Raw genomic sequence first — 26,190 nt, 5'->3', positions numbered from 1 at the left:
ATTTTATTTTGAATTCGCATAATGTTGATATTCGCGACGTGTCGCTTGTGTAACGCCGGCACGTAATGCTAAGCACATGCCTGTCGCCAGAACGCCTGCAAGCAAAACCATAATCTTTCTTTTAAATATTTACGTAAGGTACAACGAACAACAAGACATTTAGGGAGAATGATTAATGTTAATTCCTCTTAATTTCCAAAGTAAATCAAATAAACTAATAAACGTTTCTTAGAATTAAGTTCTCTTGGCCGGATTATAGTCGCGGTAGTCTATTTCAAGGGCCACTCAATTAAAGGAGATATGCATAAGTTCTAACACGGTGATATGCACATGTATGTACTTAAACATAGGTATACAGTCAATACCCTTACTCTCATAATCAGATGGGATCATGATCTCATGAACTACTACGCGAATGGAGAATGACGAGGCGTTGAAGCAAGAACTTGACATGCTTTCCGAAATAAGGGAGTTTAAAAATGAATCAATATATTATTACAAAATCAGTGTTGTACATGTTTCGTGATAAAAAAAATAACCCAAATTATGTACCTTCTTTTAATCTTTAGGTTCGTTTATTTAAGAAACTCGGTCATATGTTATGTGAGCTATCGTACAATAATATTCAGATAATAATCCTGTAGAAGTCTAAGTATCAAGATACATATTTTACATTCAATGAACAGTGTAAGTTAAGTTTCTACGAGTTCATTACATTTTGAAAGTCACAGTGGCATGTTATATTATTGTGTGCCGTATACTAATATTTATTTTCACATGCCCCGCATGCCTACCGGAACTTTGTCGGACTTTTACATCATATATTAATGCTACCGGTATCGTATAAAATAATGATGAATATAAATTGGACAAGATAATGAGTTGACAATTCAAACAGAAGTAATATTTTTTCATACATTTTTACTTGTATTTAAAATAGATATTATATCATAAATATTGTTTTTAAGAAAAAACTTAATTTACCTTTATAAAAATCTATAGCGTGTATAGTGGCAATAAATCATCGCAAGACATCGAGTCTTATACGAAGATCAGCCCTGATGATGAATAGTGCATCGTAGATTCGTTTTCACTCTACTCATTTTGTAAATCTGGTGAATGCGAATATTGATAGAATACAATATCGAAAATGGAATATATTCATATTCCAGAACTTAGATTTCAAATATTCCCGGTATCGACACATCATGTCGTGGCGCGTCATCCAATTTCGTTATAGTATGGTTTGATGATTTAGCAATAATCAATGACCAAGTAATGAACTCCATTCATTACATTAACAGCCTGTAAATTTTCCACTGCTGGGCCAAGGGCTCCTGTCCCTTTGAGGAGAATGTTTGGAGCATATTCCACCACATATACATGTGGCAGAATTTCGTTTAAATTAGACACATGCAGGTTTCCTCACGATGTTTTCCTTCACCGCCGAGCTCGAGATGAATTATAAACACAAATTAAGCACATGAAAAGCTGGTGCAATCAAACCCGCAATCATCGGTTAAGATGCACGCGTTCTAACCACAGGGCCATCTCGGCTATATGAAGTCCATACTTTCTATAAAATAATAAATAGAGAATTGTTCTTCTAGCCGATTAACAACGACTCTAAGCTAACTTAAAATGTTCTTAACAAGAGCAAATATTGATATAACTATACATCAAATTTACTTTTATCATTGCATGACTCAGCTGTTAACTGTATATTAGTTTAATTTAATTAAACATTACGTCAACGTCAATATGATTCTACTTTTATAAATACCTTATTAAATATTATACTCTACCGGTTATGCGGAACAGTTTCACTCCCTCTAAATTCGTATTATACATCCTGTTCTTATACATTAAGCCATATTAATTAACATTTTTATTTATTGATCAGCTACTGAGGGTTGTGATGAGAAAGTATATAATGAATCGTAGTCATTTCATCTTAATAGTTGAAAATATTGATTGTAATAAATTTATCAAATATATTTTTTATTTTTATATTAAAGTTTTTTTTTATGTGGTCACACATTAGTGTAAAAAATCGTGCAATTATTTGCGCTAATGTGACTTTTACATGTGATTAAAGCCCACTCAATCTGGAATAATAAATGTCATTCCATTTTAAGCCTTATCTAATTTCATTTTCCTAATACTTTGATAAAAATTAATCTTTAGTTTAAAAATAAAAAATGGTATTCATATATGTATATACAAAATTAATTTATCTAGTATTTATAGTCGAGAGACGAAAAATATCGTAAGGCTAATAAGCGGTAGCGTTTTTCTCAATTCGTTTCCGCTAACACTAACACTACATGGAACCGTATGAGTTAAATGGGATTTCGTGTGATGAAGAATTAGCCGCACCTCTAGTTAATTAACTAAACGATTTTTGTCACGCCAGACGAGTTGCCACCCGTTCGAGGTGTGACCAAGAATTATAGTATAGGGAATTTGATAGTTGCTATTTATTTAGCTGTATCCTTATAATTAATTAGTAATTGATTTTACGTAAAGTTTTTTCGTTTAAGATGCAAGAAGACGGCATTTTGTTTGTAAAAAACGTTAAATTAATATTTAATTTTCTTTGTGATAATTTTTAGCACTGTAAATAGAACAAATTTATGTCTAATATCTATTTAAGATATATTGCCGTAGTAATTTATTGTATCTCTTTTTGTGTTGGTTGTGATCAAAAGCAATTGGGAGTACATCATAAAACTAAAATAATTCAATATATACCTTATTCATGAAGCCTCTTGTGAAAGATATTTCACAAGGTAAAATGAAATGAAAGCCTATCACCGGTTTTACATTCAAATAACATAGACAATTAAATACAATTGAATTATTATTTAACGCGAATGAAAATCAACGAATATTGTGTCAAAATTATTTTTTTCATCTATTTATTGTATTTCATTCACTTAATGTATTATTAGGCCTTGTCAATCAATGTTTTTTTTTTTGCGGCAAAGCTAAAATCCTAATATTCTATATCTCAAATAATAGGTCCCTTGTGTTCGTTCTGTACTCAAAACCTATTTTAATATAGAGGATTTAAATTAATCTGGTTAAAAGATATGGAAGAATTAAGCAAACAAAGCTTACTTCTCTATCATATGACTAGCAATCGCTCCGGCTTCGCATACAATTTATTGAGAAAATTATATGATATTCATATAATTTATATCCTATATCACTTAGGAATAATGTATCTTTCCATTATTGCAAAAAAAAAGTAGATTTCGATCATTATTTCCAGATATTATTCCCTACTTACAGTATAGATATCTACTAATTTCAATTTAAGGAAATAAATTAAACCTGCTTCCAGATCCCAAACGCACATGAAGATTCGTATATATGTAAATAAAAATGGAGCGGAAAATCCTTAGAGTTTATGGACTATGAACAGAATTTAAGGGCCGTAACTATCATTCATTCATCATTCAAGTTATTTAACAAACTTTTTGTTTTATTTTATTCTCCTTAGAACGTCCGCTATTCGTAGAGAGCTATTTTTCTAATATATATTAGACAATATATTACAATTCTACCATAAGGTTAAGGTTGAACTTCGTTGAAGATCAGATGTTTATGACAAAAATTAAAAATGTCAAATCGAATTACTCTTCCTAATTAAATTAAAGACAACATCTTTGACACGTCGTTCTTTTTTTATTTATATTAGGAAGGCAGACTGACAGATATGCCACTTCGTGGTAAATGACCACTCCCTCTCATAGAAATATGTACTGTAAAAAATGTTAACCGTCCTTTCCAACGCAATATACATTCTTAAGAATAGGAAAACTGACTTACACGTCCTTCAAACTAGAACAAAACAAAACTATGTGTTGCAGTTTGGGGGTAGAATATGTGATTAGTGAATAGTAATACAAGCATGATCTTGTTTATTGTTCATAATAATTTACTAAAAATGACATTCAAAACCCTTTCATGGTGAGCTAAATATGAAACTTCGGGGCGTCCAACAAAATCTGATGAAATTAAAGTCACAAAGTCAAAGTTTTAACGACGTAACGTTATATTCATTGCAATTAGCGAACAAAACGCGCTTTATTTTATTTCATGGAACTTGAAAATCTATCGCAGTGTGCGAGCGATATCGATACAAAAAACTTAACGGCTTTTATTTCAAACTTGAAGAAAGATATGATTTTTATTTTAGATAATAATTTAAAATATATAGTTTATAAATATTTGTTTGAATAGCAATTAGTACTCAAAATTGAGATGAAATTAATAATAATAACTACTATTGTCGAGTAATTAGTTATTTCGAGTATGTAAAAGGAAATGAAATTACGAACATGGCGGTCTAGTTTTATAAAAAAACTACAATTAATAAAATGATAACATAGGTTTTTTTTTTTAAATATTGGTCAATTTGTTATTATTTTTTATACTAAAATAATACTAGGAGATATTCATGACAAAACAGATTGCGACAACATCAATATAATTTTACACTACATACGTTAAAGGTCAGATTATCCCTACCATTACGCGCCTAATGGCGTGTAGGGTTAAAGTTAGGATGGCCAAATGTTGGCTTACATCCGGAGTGACCGGAAGAACTATGGAATAACTATTTTCTGGTAATAAAACAGGTTTTGACCGATATACACATGTATTAGTAACAAGCATTTTTAAAATAATTCTCTCAAACATTAGAAAATCCCTTAGATTATCTTACATTGAAATCTAACCATGGATGGTTGGCGGAGCACAGGTAACTACAATCTTATTAACATTGAGCCGGCGCTGGATGACTGGCGGATGTGAAACATCAAAATTATTAGAGAATCGCATACTATCTTTGCGTATGGCAAATTGTGCAAAACAAACGTTTTAGTATTATATGTTTTATATGCAGTCGGTCTGACCGTCGCATTAGACATTTCACATCAAAAACTATTTTCTATTATTCAAATGCTGCACATCTATGTCAAACTTCAAATCTTTTGTGTTTCAGCTAAACTGATTTTATTGTGCCTTATATTGTTTGTTTTCTTAAAATTTATTTCTATCAAATTTCATGCAATTTTCTACAAAACTATAATGTTATTGTTAATAAACTTTATAGATCAGAAAACATAAATCGAATAATATGGTCTAAATTATGTGAAAAATCTTTATTTAATATAGAATCTACCTATCACTGGTTCGGAAATAAACACCTCAAACCTGAAATAAACCGGTGGAAGAAACAGTGGGATTTTATTGTATGTCATATTTAACGATTATTCTTTTTATACAATAATAAATTTATTCATTATCGTTATTTGAAATAGTCCGGAGCCGACCATCTCATTGCCAAGGTGTGCAATCGACTAAGAAAGAATTAGTTTAGTAATATCCCTTTGAGGACGCTTTTTAACGATTCTTTTAAAAACTACTTCCGCAGGTACTTAAGTACGCAGTAGCAACACATATGACCTATCTTACTCAGTAACAAATACTTCTACTACTTAGTATGAAATCTTGATTTTGAAAACAATACAGTATTTAATACGATCTAATTAATCCAAGCACTAACGATTATTTATTCTGCAAGGACCATGAATTTCCACATAATCCATTAAAATTTTAAAAACATTGATTTAATTTCGAATTAATCCGAGTAATTTATAAAATTTGGTAACCCTAATAATAATGCACTCACCATGACAAGGAAACGAATATTGCCATGTTATGTTGATACATTTATAATATACATCGTTCAGCTTTCAACATAAATATATAGACTTTACTTTATCAAAGAATATAAACCGAATAATTTTTAGATAAATCTGAAAAAGTCTATCACAGAAAGTGTATTTAAAAATACAATCTTTAAGAGATGGTCTTGAACGTAACTAACTAAAAGCAAAGTTCGATATTTAAATGATATACTTTTTTTTAAATTAAATGGAAAAAAAATCTTAAACATTTTATATGTATTTTCTTTTCTCATGAAATTGAAAAGTTGGCCGTATAAATTCTACCTGAACCCTGATAATCATTAACGAGAAAAAGCGTTAAGAATAAGTACTTATATAATTTTAACAACACATTTATTGATATACATGTTCGATTTTTAAATTAACAGAAACTACCCATTATAATATTTGAAAGAAAGTTAACATGAAAATAGAACTCGAGACAAAAACATTAATTCAAGAATGACTTCATAAGTTTAATGAATATTATAAGATGGAGTCGAGCAATGAATTTTAAAATTGTAGGGAAAATCCTCTTTCAAAATGTCCAGACGTTGCTAGACGCGCGAACTGCATAATTCGTTCTTTATTATGCATGACATCAATTTGATAAAAGCAGATGTCTAGTTTTGATACGACTTTTATTAGTACAGCACGGAACAGGGGGCCAATTCTACAAACAAATTGTCGCAATCGAATCGGAACGTGAGCGTTACCGTTTAACCGTTTCCCTTTTCTACTACCACAACGACCCAATTGCGGTTCACTCGAAGTTGGATCAGAGTAGAATTGGAAACGTATCGTAATATATAAATTCTACTGAATTGTTCCTCAGTTACAATTTATGATTTAGATGAGCTTTATTTTTGTAAATAATAGTCAAAGTTAGATCGATATAGAATTATTTAAATTGGCTCCCACGCCATTCACGGTACGCAGAAACACGATATAAAATTAATTTTGTAGTTGTGTGATGGACAGTATAGGTTTACCCAGCCAGTGTACTCATATACATAAGGGTCATAATAGTTTGAGCTCCAGTGCCAGTAGTTCATTGATAATGTGTGTAACATTGCCTAAAGCCAATGTTTGTGGATATAGATCACCATTCACTTCCAGATAAACCATTTACAGCTGATTTTTATTTACTCTTCTTGTTATAATACAAAGTCAAAGTAGTCTTGATTGGGAACTACCTTGGATCTTGATTAGAAAAAAAAAAAAAACCTTTACTAGACCATTTCAAAACATTGAAGTTTTTATGGCATGCTTTTCGATAAAGAAATTTTATAAGAAATTAATTGCGCACCTTTATAAGAATATGCAAGTTTAAATTGAGCTTCGATTTACATTACAAGATTTCACGATAAAAAATAATACATACTTTAATTATCACAATGTTTTCATAGTTGCCCTAAGGCTTCCTCCTTCTTTATGATATTGGTCGATTTGGGACGAGCAAATTGGTCATCTGATAAGCTGTAAGAAATATATAAATATAATACATTAAATGTAATTTACTAAAAATCTACAATACAGCTTATACAGATTGAGTCTTAAGTAATTAAAGATATAAAATTAAACAGAGGTTCCAACGTACATATATGTGTTGGATGCGTCACTTCTGGTTGCCTTGAATTTATTACTCTATGCATTGTATCCATCAATTTGTTTGCAGACATGCTTCAATTCCTTATCGGAAGTAACGAACATGCGATACATTATCGTTATAGACAATATTATGAATTAAAATGGCTAATCACGTAATCATGAGTCCAGCGTTTCAATTAAAAGGTCTTTGTTACACTGGCACCTATAATTCTATATTCATACGTTTAGGCATACTAAAGATGTACTGTGTACTGTTTGTAAATTAATTATGTGGAGTTTTAAAACCTTAAGATTTTGATAATACTGTTTCTGAATTTTTAAAATTTGAAATACATAAATCAAATATTTCTACAATATTATCATTAACAATGGGTGAGAATTATTAAAAAATAGTTATTTTTTTATCTGAGGACATTAAAAAATATTCATTAAAGTATACGTAAAAAAACTTTGGTAAAGGCGTGAATATTTACAAATGATCCAGCACTGTAGAATTGAATAAGTATCGGTAATTTATATAATACTTTAGTGGTAATTTTAAAGGAAATTGTTTTAGAATTTCTATGTATTTTTAATACGTATGCAGACTAACGAATGGGTCACAACCGCCCAAATTCATTGACTAAGAAATATTAATCATCCCTTATACCGTCAATGTGTCATCGACCTTGAACCAAGATGTTACCTTCCTTGTGCCTGTAGTTGCTCTGACTCACTCACACTTTTAAACGGAACACTACAATACCAAGTATTACTGTTTGGCGATAGATAATGATACCTATCCAAGTCAGCTTGCACAAACCACCAATAAGTAATATATATTTTATTATTATTTAAAAGGCATTTGCATTGAATAATATGTTTCCATGTATTATGATTTTCTAAGAAACCCATTCAATTGAAAACTATGTTGATAGATTTACAATATACAAAGCGCTTTCATCGTTCGAATTCAATTTACTTTTTTTTTTTAATTTATACGTATGTATTAATAGAATATTGTTGCAATAATATATATTTAATAAAGGTCTTTAAGGACACTTGGAAGAATTTCAAACGCTTAAAAATGTGTATTTGAAATTTATATTAATAACTCACAACTACACATTATAGGAAGTTTGATTATGTGTGTATTTACACACAGCCTAAAAGTAGTTGTAATATACGAATAGAACTATATTCTAGATAAAATAATACATTTCAGGTCAATTCCACTAATACTAATACTGTAAAGGGTACCTATAAACCATTCCTTAGATCGTCAATGCAACGGAATTACGATCTAATGGAATATGAGTATACCTCTAACGATTGTATTTACAATGGACACTTACCTTTCAAACCAGAACCATCGAAATTTAATCTATTACTAATACGATTTATATCCTACAATTGCAGAATAAAAAACGAGTAAATAGTCTAATAATACAGTCCGTCAATAAATTAACAAACGTTTTTAATAAACTTAAAGTATGGTAACACTTATCCTCCTTATAATTATGTTTGATGATGTCACGAAATTCTATTTACTCATTTGTCAAAACGAACGCTTAAGGCGTAACCATTTGTTGCATAAATACAGAGTGCATTCGTATTATCTTCGTAAGACGTCTTAGTTGAGACAAGTACAAGTTGCATATAGATATACGTATTAATAGATATATGTTATTTATTTTAATATTCCTGATTAATTTATGCAGCTCAGGTAAGAAAAGCTTGAGTTTACTTTGTTAGCGCCAGTCTTAAGACAGACACGATTTGCATTTTAGTAAAACTCTAAAGAAAACTTACGAAACATCGTTGAAAATATTATCGCGGAGAACAACTAACGGCAATTTGCTTTACAATATTCTTCATTCAGTTTGCCATTTATATTTCATACTTTTTTATCTTTTATTAATATTTTAATTTGATCTTACCGACTTCAAATTCATATAAAGAGTTGCGAGCGAGTCGGACAACACCCGTGGGACGTCTTTCTGATTGAATTTTAAATTTGAATTTTTTAAATTCTGTTTGGATTATAACGTTGATAATATTATAAAGCAAGATATATTCTAGATTTTCTTGTAGATTATATTTAAGATGGATATGGAGATGGATAAAAAGCTATGTGTGTGTTCTAGGCACCGATACTAAATTATGTAATCTTGACTGATTTCTGTGACGGCAAAAATTCTCAAGGGAAACTAGTGATCTGCCCAAGTGACATTATAAGGCAGTGTAAGCAAAGACACGAGTACAATATTATTTAATCCCTCGTACTCATAATGCATCGAGAAGTCTGTTCCAACGAGACAGGAATGAGTTCAGGTAGAGAATGGGGGTGATCATGTGGTAGTGTAAACCAATACCTCTAAGAATCTTGCTGTCAGAAAAAAATAATTTTACTTGGGTCCCCTTCGAGATTTGTCAAGTTAGCCATGAAACTGATGAGACAAATCTTATAACAAATAATATACACGTTATGGTCTACTAATCAAATATAGCACTTTGATCTGAATAACATTTCGCTGCACAAACGATAATCTAAAATTACTGGTCGACAGATCACGATCTTCAATTTCGGACGACAAACAATTTTAATTATATCATCCCAAGCGTTGAGATGCTGACGTTATCTTGGGCTTACATTGAAGAAGGTTTATGAGATTCCGATGTAATATTGACATAGTTACTTAGTACTAAGGTAGGTACACACAACCCGAAGGCTTATGTGCTCATTTGATATTTGAATATTTCTCTCAGAATTTGCAATATGTTTTGATTGAGAAAGAAAGTGCTACCACTACTTTATTTAATATTATAAAAAAAAATGTAAGCGATCACCAAATTCGTTCTTAAATTCCTCTCTCGGATGTTTCTTTTCCGATGCTATAGTATTTTTTCCATTAATAAGGAAGTGCAATGCTTAAATATTTATCTGAGAAGATTAAATTTGAACGTGAAATACATTTTAACAATTGTTTTACGGTAGATTTATCACGTTCAAACAATTCTAGAAGCTACCAGATTAAATTTGTATTCTGAGATCGTGCAAGAATTACTATTATTGCATTTTCGTAGTATGTAATTATATTTCTTTCTTTTAAGCGTAGTTGATTATGACTGTTAATTTGATGCAATTTATAAACGGATCGTTGCATAAAGAGGGATTAATTGAAATAGGTCACAGGTCTAATGCAATTCCAAATAACTGTGAGATAGGCTTGTACAGCGTATTGTTTTGTGTATGTGCAACGATCTTAATTTCTTTTGCCGGTTCTTATCGGGTCTGAAATGTTTCTTTTCGAAACGGTAGCCAATTTATGAATAAGTGTCATACTTCTTAAATTAATAAAGGCTTAGCCTTTAATGTCGAATGCTTGTAAAATGTAAAAATGTATTTTGACCAAATTCAAATTCCTTTATTCAATATAGAAGCATTTCACTTACTTATTGATAGTCAAATTAAACACTACCACCGGTTCGGAAAAGGAAACACCCTGACCTGAGAAGAAAATCAGCGGTTTTTTTTTGTCAATCTAAATCGATCTTTTTATTGCATCCAAGAATAATAATAATAATTAATCTCATTGACTGCACTGTAACAAATCAAGATTTGACTCCAAGTTCTTCGGATTGTTAGCATTTATAATTTATATCTGTGTAGATAAAAAAAAAATCATAATGTTTTAAGTCAGCCAGTTACAGACTAAAATATAGACTTCTTAATTGAGAACGTTATACTTTTTTATTTGTGAATTACTTTCATAAATTCTTAAATGAATAGTAATTTATCTTAAATAAAAAATAAAAAAGCGCTGTCATGAAAATATCACTTTAATGCATTTGTAAAAAACTTTTATTATTTCTACCAGTTAAATGTTAATAATAAGTAAATCACAATTAAACAAATGAACGGGTTCTTATAAAATTTGGTACGAATTCAATTATAAAGGCTAGTTAAAAATAGATAATACTATAATAATCCTTTCGAAACAGCACAACAAATATATTTTGTTATATTTCGTCATAGACAATGGAATGGCAAAGAAGATAATAAGAATGTAATCAGACTATTTATATTTGGTTGTAGATACTTTAATAAAGGTAATAACTTAGTACCCATTTAAAGGCTTGCACAACGACCAAACACCTAGTACCAACTGAATTAATTCTCATCCTCGCCTAGACAAGCCATGGCAACAACTACATACAGAGTTATAGATAAAACACGTGTCCATAAACAAACGTAATGCAAGTCAGTCGTGATATTACACATCATGATGTCATTTGCAATGCAAATAACAGTGAAAGGTGAGATCTCGGGCCGCACTACTCTTAGTCATTCATTGTCATATTATTATATAGATCGATTCTATTTATCTTAAAATAAGGTTCATATTCCAATAAAATATAAATGTAGTCCTCAAGTTTTATATTATTTATTGAGTATAAGAGTATTTTATATATGTTTTTGTGACGGTAAGATGTTTAAATGATTTTTCATTTAGAAAAAAAAATTAAAATTATTACAGTATAAATTGTGTCGAATGTCGTGCAGAAACTTGCAGCGTTCCCTTTGAAAAGGAATTCCGATTTAATGGAAAGAAAATATTATATTTAATTTATTAACAAAATAAATTCTAAGACTTCGTCTTTTAAAAATATGTTCTTTCACGTAGAACGTAATTTTCGTTAAATTCATAGCAAAACATAAAATATTGCTATATTTATTTTAGTAACATAAATGACAAAAAATAAGTCTAAAGAATAGCTAGAATAACAATAAAATATTTAGGTCACTTTATACAAATATTTTGTTCGAATAATAATTAAACTGAGTAATTTGTTTATTTAGAATTACTTACATGACACACAAAGTGACAAATAGAAATGAATAGTATTCAAATTAGGTTAAAGTTGCCAAGCATAGGTATAACAAGCGTAATATAAATGACTTGTTTTTGAATCCCCTTTTTTTAAATAATTTATAATGTATAAATCAGCCAATAAAGTTCACATCGAGCAATTCTCTTCGATAATTTATAAGCTGTAAAAACGTTTTATCTATGGCCCTCAACAGGGCTATCACTATTTGGCAACTAAACCGTTGTTGGCTCGCAAAATCCAATTTAAAATTGCGGAAAAAAATGCATTTTAATCGAAATTGATTTCTATGTATAAATTATTCAGCATACCGTTGAAGTCTTAAATCGGAATATTATTAATCTATTCGTTATATTCAGATTTTATTGTATTTGTCGTGTTATTTTATAACTTTTCAACGAACGTAACATGTAGGTAATAAGATTATTACAAATACCAACATCGACTAATTAAATAGTATAAACCAAAAAAAAAAATAAATAAGAATAATTGTTTGATACTTTAAAACGTTATCTAAATATCTTAAGAAACCACAGATAATGAATATATTATAAATTTTCAATTAGGTTTATAATTTATTTTATATTTCCGATATTTGAAAAAAGAATAAAATATAGATAAATTATCCTTATAAAATGTTAATCAGCAAAAAAATCAACGAGATTATGACAATAGATATGAGGCATATGACATTTATATGCCATACCCTATAACGCGGAAGGTTATAACTTTCTAGGTCAATAGCGACCTCTCCACATGTTTTATTCCTGCCTCTTCGCTAGGTTTATGTGCTTGCCTATTCACTTTAGGTTAATGAAGTTAAATGTTTCTTAAGTCTTAGAAATAAACGTGTGTTTGTTAAATAATTATGTTAAGGAATTACTGCAGGCTCTCCTTAAGTCATATCAATGACTCGTTTTACGTAATGTACTTTTACGAACTTAAGTAAGTGTTAATGGATATTACAAAATCACAAAAAATAAGTTTACTTGTACATACACTGACGGATTCATGAACTACATCAATGTTCAAGACGTCTTTGAAATAAACATTTTAACCAAGTTTTCAAACGTTTCATACAAAGTTAAATTGAAACCTATAATTTGGTTTGTTAACTTCGAAAAAAACAACACAGCAATACAAAGTTTTATTAAATGAGTTAGAATAATTGCTGAGTAGGTGGTGCCTAGCCTTAATTATTTTTTTTTTAATTTTTTGCGCAAATTCGTCATGTTCATAATTTAAAAAGTAATTAAGAGTAATTAAAATATATAAATATCACACGTTCGACGTCCAACATCTATTGGTTGAGCGTTTGTATAGATCAAATTGTGTAATAGTGTACAACAAATTAGTAGTTTATAAAGAATTACTATTTTAAGAACTATTATTTTAAAAGAATTACTACTACGCACATTAGTAAGTTATTAATTGTATTATTATAAAATATCTTGGTGTGTTCAGCATAATATGTTAACCATTAGAATACAAATATTTATCACAATATACAATCTAAAATATTCTAGCATTCATTCCTTTATATGTTTTTTTTTTTTTAATTTAATGAAGTCGTATTGCGGGTTATTTATTCAGTGTTAGATTATTATGCTGAAAGTGAATTTATAACTTTGAAACAAAGCCACACGCGCAACGGTAAGCCAACAGATTAACGTACTCAGATATTCATAAAAGTAGAAATTTTCCAGTTATCCCTAAATAATTTTACAAAATACACGCTGCGGTTTACCTACGGTTTACCTGTTCACGTGCTTTGTGCAGGTAAGCCTGTCAAATACGATTGCGACGTATTTGACAGGTAACAACGCATGTGCAGGCATGAAAAGGTATTAGTTGTTTGTTTTGTAACAACTTTTGTGTAATATTTTTTTAACATCGTAGGGGTCGATTTGCATGATTTGATGACATAGACATAAGAGCCGAGATGGCCCAGGGGTTAGAACGCGTACATCTTAACCGATGATTTCGGGTTCAAACCCAGGCAAACACGTGGTGCAAGCAGTGCTCGGCGGTGAAGGAAAACATCGCAACCTGCATGTGTCTAATTTCAACGAAATTCTGCCACATGTCTCTTCCACCAAACCGCATTGGAGCATCGTGGTGGAATATGCTCCAACCCTTCTCGTCAAAGGGAGAGGAGGCCTTAGCCCAGCAGTGGGAAATTTACAGGCTGTTAATGTATGTAATGATGACATAGTAACTTGAACATATGACAGGTTATTAATTTATATGTTTTGTAAAGGTGTAAAAGAATCGAGGTCTCGAAATCTTTAAGCCATTAAAAATATTAAAATAAACAGAAACATATGTCATACACATCTCACCTCGTCTGAAAGATCTTAATAATATTGATATTTACAAAAATAATGCCTAACCTAACCTAAAATTAAATAGAAACATCTAAGGAATTTCATAGCAACGGAGTTAAGTAATCATTTCATAGTAATCTAAAGGCCGTTTAGATTAGAAACAAGTACTAGATAGGCTTAAGTAGGTTCAGTTAGGTCATACACCCACAAATAGCCGGTCGAACGGCCTTAGTCGTCTGGCCAAATAAGGCTTACGGAAAAGTATTGTGTTACAAGATTCCATAAGTGGACTTAGTTCGAATTACCTTCAAACACGATTGCTATAATATTTATATCATAACAAGCTGTTTTTTCCCCATTAAGAATATAAATATAAGATTTATTTTATTATTTCTTTTATTTAATAATGTTATAAATAACTTCGAGACATGTCCATAGCTCCTTTTTCAAAGAAGGTATTATGTTTATAAGTCACATATATTACAATTTAAGTTTTTTTTTTATCGACTCTTTGTCTTTTAAATTTAAGGGCATGGTGCGTTTATTTTATGCCGTAAAATCACAATTTATAATTCAGAATAATATTAAGTATGTCCTGCGAATGTGAGTTAAATTATTTATTCACGCAGATCTCGTTTTTTCCCGTAAACCCTAAAATGTTTACTTTACTTTTATCTAAATCCCATACTCATATCACGCTGAAGTAACAAACAGATCGAGAGTTTAGCATTTATAATTAATATTCCCTGACACCAAAATCTTTTTAAAAAAAAAAAAATACAAACATTAAATCGCGTGACATTAAAAGTAGCTGACCAGATATAAGAAAATAAAAAAAATACATTTTCAAGAATCTTTGCGCTGTCAATATGTTTCGAGCACTCGATACACTAGCTTAGTAGTTTAAAAGAAATTTCTATCTGATTTTTGAATCTACTAACTGAAGAGCTATAGAGGTAATATCGTCAACATATTGGTCACTCGGCTTTGCTGCAATGCAGTCTCATTTCGCTGCATGCCTTTCGTTCCTTTGGACATGGAAACGTGTTTGGATATCCTGTGAATAATATAATTACAACGAATAAAATTATACCTACATTTTATTTTTAAGTTTAGTTAAAATTATTATTTAAAAAAAAACTATACTAATGTAAATAATATATCAGATAAGTATAGAATAAAAACAAAAACAACTCTTTAGATATTAATACAACAATAATTTCTTTCGAATTAATTTAAAAAATATATCCTTAATAACCTTGACATTAATGTTTTAAAAGCTTCGACCTCATTTAAATAATAATTATTAATTGTAACCTTTGTTTGTTGTTTTGTCGCAACGACATTTACATTTGTTATTCCTAAAATAATATAAGTTTAATAAAAACAATAAAACGTTTTGGTCAACTTTACCTCCATATGACGTTCTCTGTTTTCATTTAAACAGGAAATTGTAAGCTCAATTGGTGGATGACAAATATTTTAAAAACATAAGAGAGTATTTTTGAAAACAATAAATTAAATTTCAATTATGTTTCATTTAGTTTACTTTATTATAGTCATAAAAAATCGTGTTTATTATAGTAAGTAAAAGTAAATTGTTCAATTCGTTCGTTGTCTGAAGAAAAAATAAGTTTATGTTTGACAAAGAAAAACAGTTACTACGTAACATAAATTAAAGTTCTAGTGATTCGTTATCACACTTCAGTTAACAAATCAAATGCACCCAAATACGAGGATACAAGTAACTATTGACGAGTTCAACTATCCATCTGAGATGCATAATAAGATCAGGTCAATGATACTCAATTTGAATTACCTTACTTACCTAAATTTTCAAATCAATACCACACCGACAAAGAAAAATAAATCTACTTCATTATATAATGACTTTACTATAATACATTATTAAGGTAAGAATGTACATTCCTCTTAATCTACTCGGTGGGCCTGGGCTTTGTGCAAGCCTACCTCTCAATATTCTTATGTTCCGATTAGAAGAGTGAGTGAGCCAGTGTATCAGACACAAGAGACATAACATCTTAGTTCCTAATGTCGGTGGCGTATTTCGCATGTAAAGAATGGCTAATATTTCTTATGTCCAAGCGAATCAATCCGATCTCTATGGTCGGCAGTGACTACTTATCGTCAGTTGACCTATTTGCCCCTCCATCCTCCACCCAAGCTTAGCTTATTTTAAAACGGTACACAACTACACCCTCATATGCAATCAAATATAATAATCGGTATAGCATTCATACTACCTATTAGTGGATTATTTAAGGCGATGACACCTATGTTTTAGTAAAAAGCGTGTGTGGGATGTTCATGAGCGAGTGTTGTTAAATGATTAACTTATCGAAATGAAAAAAATATCAGATAAAGAATTTTTTACACCAATTCGCCACCTTGCTTCATTACAAATAAATGGATATGTGCTCAATGATCATGTCTAATCTTGTAATCTTTTCTGGCTACTGCAAGCCACGACGAGCCACGTTCCGTGGTAGATATTCTCAGTAATAGCTCGCAGTTAAGCATTGAGATCTTGTACCTCAGAAATAACGTAAGCCATTTGTTTTGCGTTTGACCTTCCATTGATCATACCAGATTATTTTTTATGGGTCTATGGGAGTTTACTTTTTTTTTTCTATACTTTTGTGCATAAGGTGTATTCTACCTGATGACTTTTAATATGAATGGCAAAATATGGATTTTGTTTTCGATGCTAGAAAATGTTGGAACCTCAGCAATGCCTGTATGATGCACTTGAACTCCAGATTTGATAAGATCCACGTATTCCATTTAATAATCTATATTTGCTCGGTTAAAGGATTAATGTCTAGCAATTTCTGGCATTTGACGTTATTACGTTTACCGATAATTAAATCAACCAATTAGTGGCTGCTAATCATGCAGTCAAGTGCATATGGCTTACCGAATTATTGGTGCTGTGCTATCTTACTTTATTATCACAAGAGCTGATTGAACTTAGCGTATGTCATATTGTTATTTCAAAAGTTTAACTCACAGTTTTAAATCACTCCTAGATATCTAAACATTATATACAATATAATGTAATGTTCGAAATAAACAAGATTTCAGATTAAATTCTACTTTTTCTACGATATTTTGGTAAGAGAGTCTGAGTCTGCATAATACCGAAAAAGTATATCACTATTCAACTTTTGTGTAATTTTCTATGAACCCACGTGTTCCATGTTCTCCTCTCTGTTCCTCAAGGGTTGGCTGGAAGGGATTCCTCATTGGGATAAGTCCGCTGTGAACACATATTTTTTGGTTTTATTAAGTTTTAACATTTATTCTTCATATGATCGTTTGCACGCAATAAAGAAATTTACAACAACAAAATAACATATTTCTAACATTGATAATAATATTTTGAAATAAGTAGGTAGCTGGAAGCCATATGTTTCACAAGTCAAAGAAACTCAATTTTATACGACGCATCCTTTTCATTTTATTGATGCGATTTTCAAATAAAAATAGTATTTGCGAAGTTTGCAATAGTTCGAAATAAATTTATGACATTTATTTTCTCTAGTTATTAGGTAATTTTATACTCATGTTAAATTCATTTCTACGAGTTGAATGTAATAATTATTTATGTTATTTTTATATAAATGTAATCAGTGCAAAATGTTTTCTTATTGTTGCATTTAGTTAATTTCCTTGACAGGAACATATGTTTAAGCGTATTATCATCACTTAAATCTACCACGATCGATACATTCTGGTATTATTTATTATATACCATTATCTATCACCAATCATCATCATATGGATAGATGCTATTTAGATTCATGTTCCATGTATAAGAATCTAAATATAGACACCAAATATTTAAATCCGGTAGACAAACAGGCCAAAACTACCGAGTTTTCATATGCTTTGTATGCTTAATAAATCTCGCGATAGACGGTGGAGGAAATCATCCTAAGGAAACCTGGATGTGTCGGATAAAATTCTAATAATAAGGGAAGAGAAAGACTTCGCTACGTGAGGCGTTCAGACTGTTACTCTTATTAAGTTTTTAATTCGATGATTACTAAGACTATTATAAATCTGGATGCTGCAAAAGAAATTCTGTAAAACACATAGCAATGAATCTGCAGTACATTGGTCACTCGCAGTCATCGTCACATAAATGCTATTATACTTTTATTAATTCATTCAAAATATTAAACCGATAGTCCAATATCAAACGATTCTTAGAATCGAGATTATTTTACAACAAAAGGGGACGCGGAATGAAAGTTTGAGTAGGATAAACGTGACATATTTTTTTTTTTATTTACATCTTGAAGACTGTCGATCGTTATAATGATCGTCCTTATATAAGTTATGTATCGTAATGGACCACGTGATCTCCGTACACATAAGCACCAATAACCGCGATATAATCGAATTACAATAAAGTCCTAAAGGCTTTATAATTATGTAATAACTCGCTTAGTGTAAAATTATCTGCAGTAGTCATACGTCATATTATATAAAGTGACGTCATATTATGATCTATCGACGCTATTCAGTGGGCGCATATCGGATGACCGTGCAATATATTCGGAACGCATAATTAGTGACCTTGACTTCAATCAAACTTAAACAATAAAAAAGACGGGCGATAATAATATTTATTATTTAACAGCTCTTATTTTTTATAAAATTTAGAAGTGGGCGGGTAGATAGGTCATCTGATGGTACCACCACTCATGGACATTGGCACCATATATCTAGTAACTATTCCTTATGTCACCAATGCACCACCAACCATGGAAGTTAAGATAATAACATTTCTCATGCTCCCATTCCACTGGCTCGTTCAACCTTCAAACCGAAACATAACTTGTATTGCTGTTTGGCAATATATCTGATGAGTAAGTGGTACATAACCAGACGCGCTTCCAACAAACCATCAGGTAAATCTATCATTAAATTTTTAAGTTAAAGGTTAAATTACGTTGTTAATTCGGGATAAAAATCCTATAAATCTAATTGATATCGAGTTTTCACATTACGTTCAAAATAAATAAATATATTACCGATAGTAGTGCTTTCTACCATTTACTCACCACTTATCAGTTATCTACCACCACGCAGCAATACTCTGTATATAGTTTAAACAGATATAAAATATAACAATAGAAATACGTTATCTATGTCAATGTTGTAGAATTTCTGATGAGAATAACTCAGGCGGGCTTACACAACAACCTGACACAATAATAAAATATAACTAAAGCATCGACTCAATACATGCATGCAAAAAAATGATTAAGTTTTCCATTCCATTTTACATACAATGTGTTTATTTTAATTAAAAAAATATATCATAATATTACAAAATGAAAATGTAATTAAGGATTTACCATGGGTTATATTTTTGATCCCAATATAAGGGCGCGAATGAGTTAACAGATGAATACGGAAGTACGGCTAGAGATTAGAATACCCAGGCGGGATTAAATAGAACCCTGAAACAATAATAAATTATTACTAAATAATTTAAATAAACCCTGCCTACTGAGTAATATAGTAAAAAAAAATATTTGAAGTTTATTCTACCACGCAGCTCAAATTGCACCCCTCACTTGTAGGTTTCCTTAGGGTGTTATACTTCATCGCCGAGCAAGACAACAGTATGATTATCAGTTACGCATTTAAAAACTTTTGTTTTTGCTTGTATTCAAATATAAGATCTTTGATTCTGTCCACTAACAAACTGAGCTCTGTCAATATGTATCTAATACATGATAAAAATGTAACGGGGTCGGTTCTATTCATAAATTATTATATTACAGTAGCGTGTCGCTCACCTCTTGCATATTATTAATTTGTGAAGTAAAACAAGAATAAATAAATAATTAATGGGGATATTACGTAAATATAGTTTTGAAATGAAAACGTTAAGATTAGGCGATATAATCGGAATCGAAGTAAACTTAATTTAATATTATTATACGAAATTATTAAAAGGCACCATGGAAATAACCGATAAGAAAGACTGTAGTTAAAATTTTTAAATATATATATTTTTTAACAACTCTATTTTAAATATCCAGCGTGAATAAATATTCTGGTCGGTTCTAAAAGATTGCTACATTTTTTTATGCTCACCGAAAGATGTCTACAGCTGGACAAAAAATTTATTTAATATAAGCCAAATTCCAGCTATATAATCTGGTGCTCCTAATATAGCTGGAACTTACTTATGACGACCTCCGTGGTCGAGTAGTGTGTACACGTGTTTTCATGGGTACTCTGAGGTCCCGGGTTCGATTCCCGGCCGAGTCGATGTAGAAACAGTTCATTAATTTTCTATGTTGTCTGGGTATTTATGGTACCGTCGTTACTTCTGATTTTCCATAGCACAAGTGCTTTAGCTACTTACATTGGGAGCAGAGTAATGTATGTGATGTTGTCCAATATTTATTTATTTATTATTATTTATTTAACTTAAATATACCGAACGCCCGAACCCTTTTCGATCGTGTCGAATTACTGTCCCATCGGATTATAAACTGAGAGTGCACCTGTGTTTCGTGTTTAAACACATTTACGCACTGCATTTATGTAGGTTAGTATCCGCCGAGAATCGTGACCGAAATCGGTCAGGAGGACATTATAATTTTAGTTTTTATGATATCAACTAATTAATAATATACGATAATTTTCATCCACAACATTGCAAACTAATTTTGATTTATCAATTTAGAATACCGTTCAACGGTTAACCTAATAATTCTACGTAAGTACAATACGCGTATACTTGAGAAAATATTATGAATTCTTTAGGGCCTATTTTTATGAAAAAAAAAACGCTTCACATAACATCTTAAACCATATCGATTAGATTACGACACCTTGATAATGAGTAATATTGTTTGATAAAGTGTAATGAATGAAAACATATGTTTCTACCACCAAAGGAAAACGAGTAGCATCGTAAAGACGTTACTCATTATTTAAACAAACGATCCGTATTTTGATATGGCAATGATATCACTGTTTAATCGATTTTTACTTAATAAAAGCGATTTATTATAAATGCTCTTGTTCAATTTCAAGGTGGCCTCAATAGTTTAAAACTGTAACCTCACCTTAAATTTGTATCTGCTGGCAATGATAAAGTCTTAGATTCGACTCGGAGTCCCTGGTCTACAAATAATTGCCGTCTGCGCTTGTAACACAAGCGTAACAGTGGAGTCAGTCACTACAAGTGAGACAAGGAATTACACCATCTAAATGCTAATACGTGACAGAGACTGGACTGTGATGGAAGCGCTTACAGGAGACGGGAGGACCGAATTAAAACAGTGAAACTAACCGAATAACAGTGCGGTATCCACAAAGGCAATTCGATTTATAGTTAGTGCTTTATCTTCTTTCATTGTCACAAATCTTTAAATAGTTGTGAGCAAAAAGTATATTTATTAATTAAGTTAGACTTACTCTCTGGAGATTCAATGAAAATATAAAAAAAAGAACACAAAAACTCGTAAACGTATGACATTAAAAATAGATTATAGGTAATTACTTGAACACACACATTACTGGAATATTATAAAAAAAAAAAAAATCTTATATCTCACCTTGGTAATAAGCAACATTAACATTATAACATCTTGGAAAATAATTTGGTATCATCGGCCTGCTCAGCCGACGGACAGTTCTAGCTCCGCGCGCGCTCATTGGTCAAATCCAATAGCGCGGTTTCTCGGATTGGATCCTGTTACACACTTCCTTCTCATTACACGAAATCACTGCCACATATTGCTGGAAAGCGAGAAGAAAGATGTTATACGAAAACATTTTCTCTAATTTCAATAAAAAATAAATGTTACTGTAGATAGTTTGATTGCTTTTTATATATTTAATTCCAACTATTTCCCATTATATTATATATTATTTTCCATAATAAGCACTTAATTGTACTATAAGGAACATATGGGTAACTAAATCACAAGTTTGACTTTACATATCATTATATAACATACTACACTCATTATATTTGTAAAAAAATAAAATTCCAAGACATACATAGATCAGATACAAACGTAGCCAGCACATAGAACTAAACCTATAGATTTTGTTGAAATAATATTATTTTTATTTATTTATTCGAATCTACTTAACATTTTCTTAATACAAGTACTACATGACGTTTAAAGATCCAATTGTTAAATAAAATTGATGGAAGGTTCTTTAATATAATGAACAATGAAAAACAAAAATATATATTGAATTGTAGATTGCGCTACCCTCACTCAGAAATGAATACTTGCATCGTAAACAAAAATTCCAGTATTGCAGTCTCTAAGGACACAGCTCAATTAATGTCAATCTTTGGGTAAAGAATTTTTCATTTCTTCATTCATCATGTGTATTTCCAAAGAAGGAGAACACAGTACTTAAATTTAAAATCACCACATTTTTTAATAATACTATAAACAAGTAAATAATATAAAACTTAATGTCCAAACATAATTTTAGTTCATATATTTAACGATGTATGGTTCATGCACAAAATTTGTTACAAAGTATTGCTACTGGTCCATAGATGTCGCTGCATTACAAACTTGTTACTCCAACATTAGTACATTTTACAATTTATAGATGGCAGCACTGAACACATAGTCAACAAATAGTTTTTTTAATTAGTTGTTGTTATTAAATTAATTACCTGGAGATTGGGCTCAAATTACATACTTAGTAACCATTGTGTTCTCACAAATCACAATAAAATAAGTCACCTTGGACCAGATTGAAATTACTAACAAGGGGATTTAACAAGCAATTTATCCCAAGTGTTGCAATTTGTCGAGTCATTTACGATGGACACATTTAGCTACGTTGTTTGCATGATCGTAAAGAGTTCACACCCTCATTCGTGTATCCAACCACCATGCCCACCACTTACGCATGACCTCTTCTTTTTCCTATAAAAGGAATAGTTAATAAACGAAACTCAACGATTGAGGCTCAATGTATAATGGTCAAGAAAGACCTCGTACGCCCACAAGCAGGTGACCATTATCACGTCACCCTTACAATTCTATCGTAGGTAACAGTAAAAGCGAACTAGTTCCCCGTTGTCATTGTATCGTGTAACTGTCCCGTATAAGCTGAACCTTTTCAGACGACATTTATCGTATTGTATTATATTAAAAAAAAAGAATATGGAAACAAATTTGAAACTGTTAAAAATGTTTCTAGATTGAAATGAACTGGATAGGATCGCATATTTTAAAATTTGTAAAGCGGTTCTTCAGTGAAAGCGTAATTAAGAGACGAACGATGTATAACTTAAAACGTAGACGAGAGTCCGTTGCCTCGGTATATAGAAAAACAACAAAATTTCTTTCAACTAATGCAAACTTTTTAAAAAAAACGCAGAATGCAAAAAAGGACAATCTGCTATCAAGAATAGTAGAGGAATATCAAAATAATAATATTAAATCTATTGGAAACTGTTATGAAGAAGATGATGACGATAGCAATAATGATTTAGGTGAAAGAGAACTAGACTACTACCTAGGCGTCAGAGAGAAAGTCACTTATTGGAGGGACCCAGTAGGAAAGGAACAGATAAGAAAAGATTATCTCCTCTACCACTGTGGCGTAACTGAAGAAGATTACGAAAAAAACTATAAAATAACAAATCTCCCTAAGCCTTCCTACCTCACCCATCCGAGGCTAAAACAAGTGCCTTTTAAAATTCACAGAAAACACAAGAAAGTAAGCAGTTTCAAAGAAGGTGTAGCTGAATCATGGGTCGAGAAAAAGGGAATTTTCAAATTATTTGGAAACAGACGAGACAGTGACACAACCTCAGATAGTTATAGTGAATGTGATTCAAACGACGAATCAAAGGACGTGAATGATATTGATTATTATGATAAAGACGACGACGAGGAAATGATTTTAAATATAACTGATAACTTTAACGGCCTCAGTACTATGGAAGCGTTGAATAAATTATTGGTAGATTGTTTTCGTGTATTTTATTTTTATGATTTGACTTTTTTCTAATGAAAAATTTCTTTGTTGTCAGGGTGTTCGGATAAAAGAAGTATCGGAGGGAAGACCCTGCGATAACTGTCCGGAACTTTGTCCAGGATTCATATCACATTCTTGGAGGTAAGTTATTTGGTTTACTTATACTAATATTTGTTATAAGAACTCCTATGCTACAAATAAATTAAATAATCTTTTATTGTCTAAGAAATAGCTAAATATAAACATAGAAATTGTTCTTAATGGGCCTGTTCATTAGTTTAACAAGCATAACAAGTAGATACACAATGAACTCAAATAAGACTCAGTAATGGGCAGAGCCGCGTTATCGTACAATTGCACCGACATCATCCGGGTCACTGATAGCATATCTGAATTCTTTCATTAATTTCTCAAACTCGACAATAAATAAACGTGCAATATATATAATAAACAATCGTCAATCAGAAGAAAAATATTGCAGCCTTGATCGTGAGGTCGCAATCACAAGCTTCGAATTCGCTATTCGCTTATTCGTCATTACTCATTGTCAATCGAGTGTTGACTGTGAGCAGACGTGTCACAGATAAATATGTGTCTGTCATTGAAACAATTGGAGTGGACGGAAATATACCGTCGTGTTATTAAACAAGATAAGGAAGATGTACAAGAGAGGAAGATACAGAAGTTTCCGTCACGGGAAAGGAACTATGCGGTCCGACGCAAGAACAGCAATAACAATTTTAGACCTCATGTGAATTGCCAAACGTGTGCCAAAGTCGCCTTGGAAGAGAAAACATGAATATTTTAGTGTTTAGATTGTGACGGTGAAGTGATATTGATATAAAGACTGCGTCCATTGCTCAAAACTATGTTCTATTGTGATTAAAATTTCATTCGATGTCGATATGGCAGCGCGAATACCAAATGAAGAGGTCGTGTTACATGTATATTTAAAAAAAGTGTCTGTAATTCTAGATCAGTTTATATTCATACTGCATAATTACAGTATTATTACCCAATTATGAGTACCTACGTTGTTGTCTTATGTTTAAATTGTTATTTTTGTTCGTGACGTCTGGTAATTTGTACGAGATGTGCGACAAAAAAAAGTATTTTTACAAGGAAAAACATTACAAGCGAACAGTTACTTTATTACCCTAATATTAAGAGTTAAACTGGTCTGTTGAATCGAAACAATGTGATCTAAAGATGAAAGTAAGACAATAGAAATATTCAAAGGAATAGACTATACATTATTATAAGTTTTTAGCGATAAGGCATTTTCAAATATTTTATTTGTATTACGAAAAACATATTTGTGTTCAATTTTGCATAAAAGTATAAAGACAAAATGGCTTCACGCCTATCTCGAATATAAATGTTTCCTTAGGAATAAATAAATTTAAGAATTAATGGGTCTGTCATTTTGGGTTTTGATATAAAACGGATAAAGATTAACTTCTGATTCACACAGTATAAAATGAAATACAAGATTATACCTAAATTTATGATTAGTTCTGACATGGCGCCGACAAACTCGAAACAGCTAGCCTTGAATAAAGTATATCTTACTACGAAACAATCTTTTATCAATAAATTAAGAAAAAACATGAAACGTT

At 30.9% G+C, this 26,190-nt stretch overlaps 1 protein-coding gene across 2 annotated transcripts in view; it reads left to right on the top strand.

The window, feature by feature from the left end:
* The window catches only part of LOC125064024 (four and a half LIM domains protein 2), a 151,673-nt gene that overhangs the window by 36,250 nt on the left and 89,233 nt on the right, over positions 1-26,190 (top strand). Inside the window, exons 1-3 of one of the 2 annotated variants that reach the window (XM_047670789.1) lie at positions 21,919-21,940; positions 23,789-24,556; positions 24,627-24,712. In XM_047670789.1, coding sequence (XP_047526745.1) covers positions 23,795-24,556; positions 24,627-24,712 — 848 coding nt within the window. In that variant the 5' untranslated portion in view covers positions 21,919-21,940; positions 23,789-23,794. Of the gene's footprint in view, positions 1-21,918; positions 21,941-23,788; positions 24,557-24,626; positions 24,713-26,190 lie in introns of those variants that run through there. The other variant, XM_047670791.1, reaches the window with a different exon arrangement.

The sequence above is a fragment of the Vanessa atalanta genome, chromosome 5 (genome assembly GCF_905147765.1).
Source record: "Vanessa atalanta chromosome 5, ilVanAtal1.2, whole genome shotgun sequence".
Lineage (NCBI taxonomy): Eukaryota > Metazoa > Arthropoda > Insecta > Lepidoptera > Nymphalidae > Vanessa > Vanessa atalanta.
The sequence above is the reverse complement of the archived record's forward strand: the minus strand, read 5'-3'. Positions and strand labels throughout refer to the sequence as shown.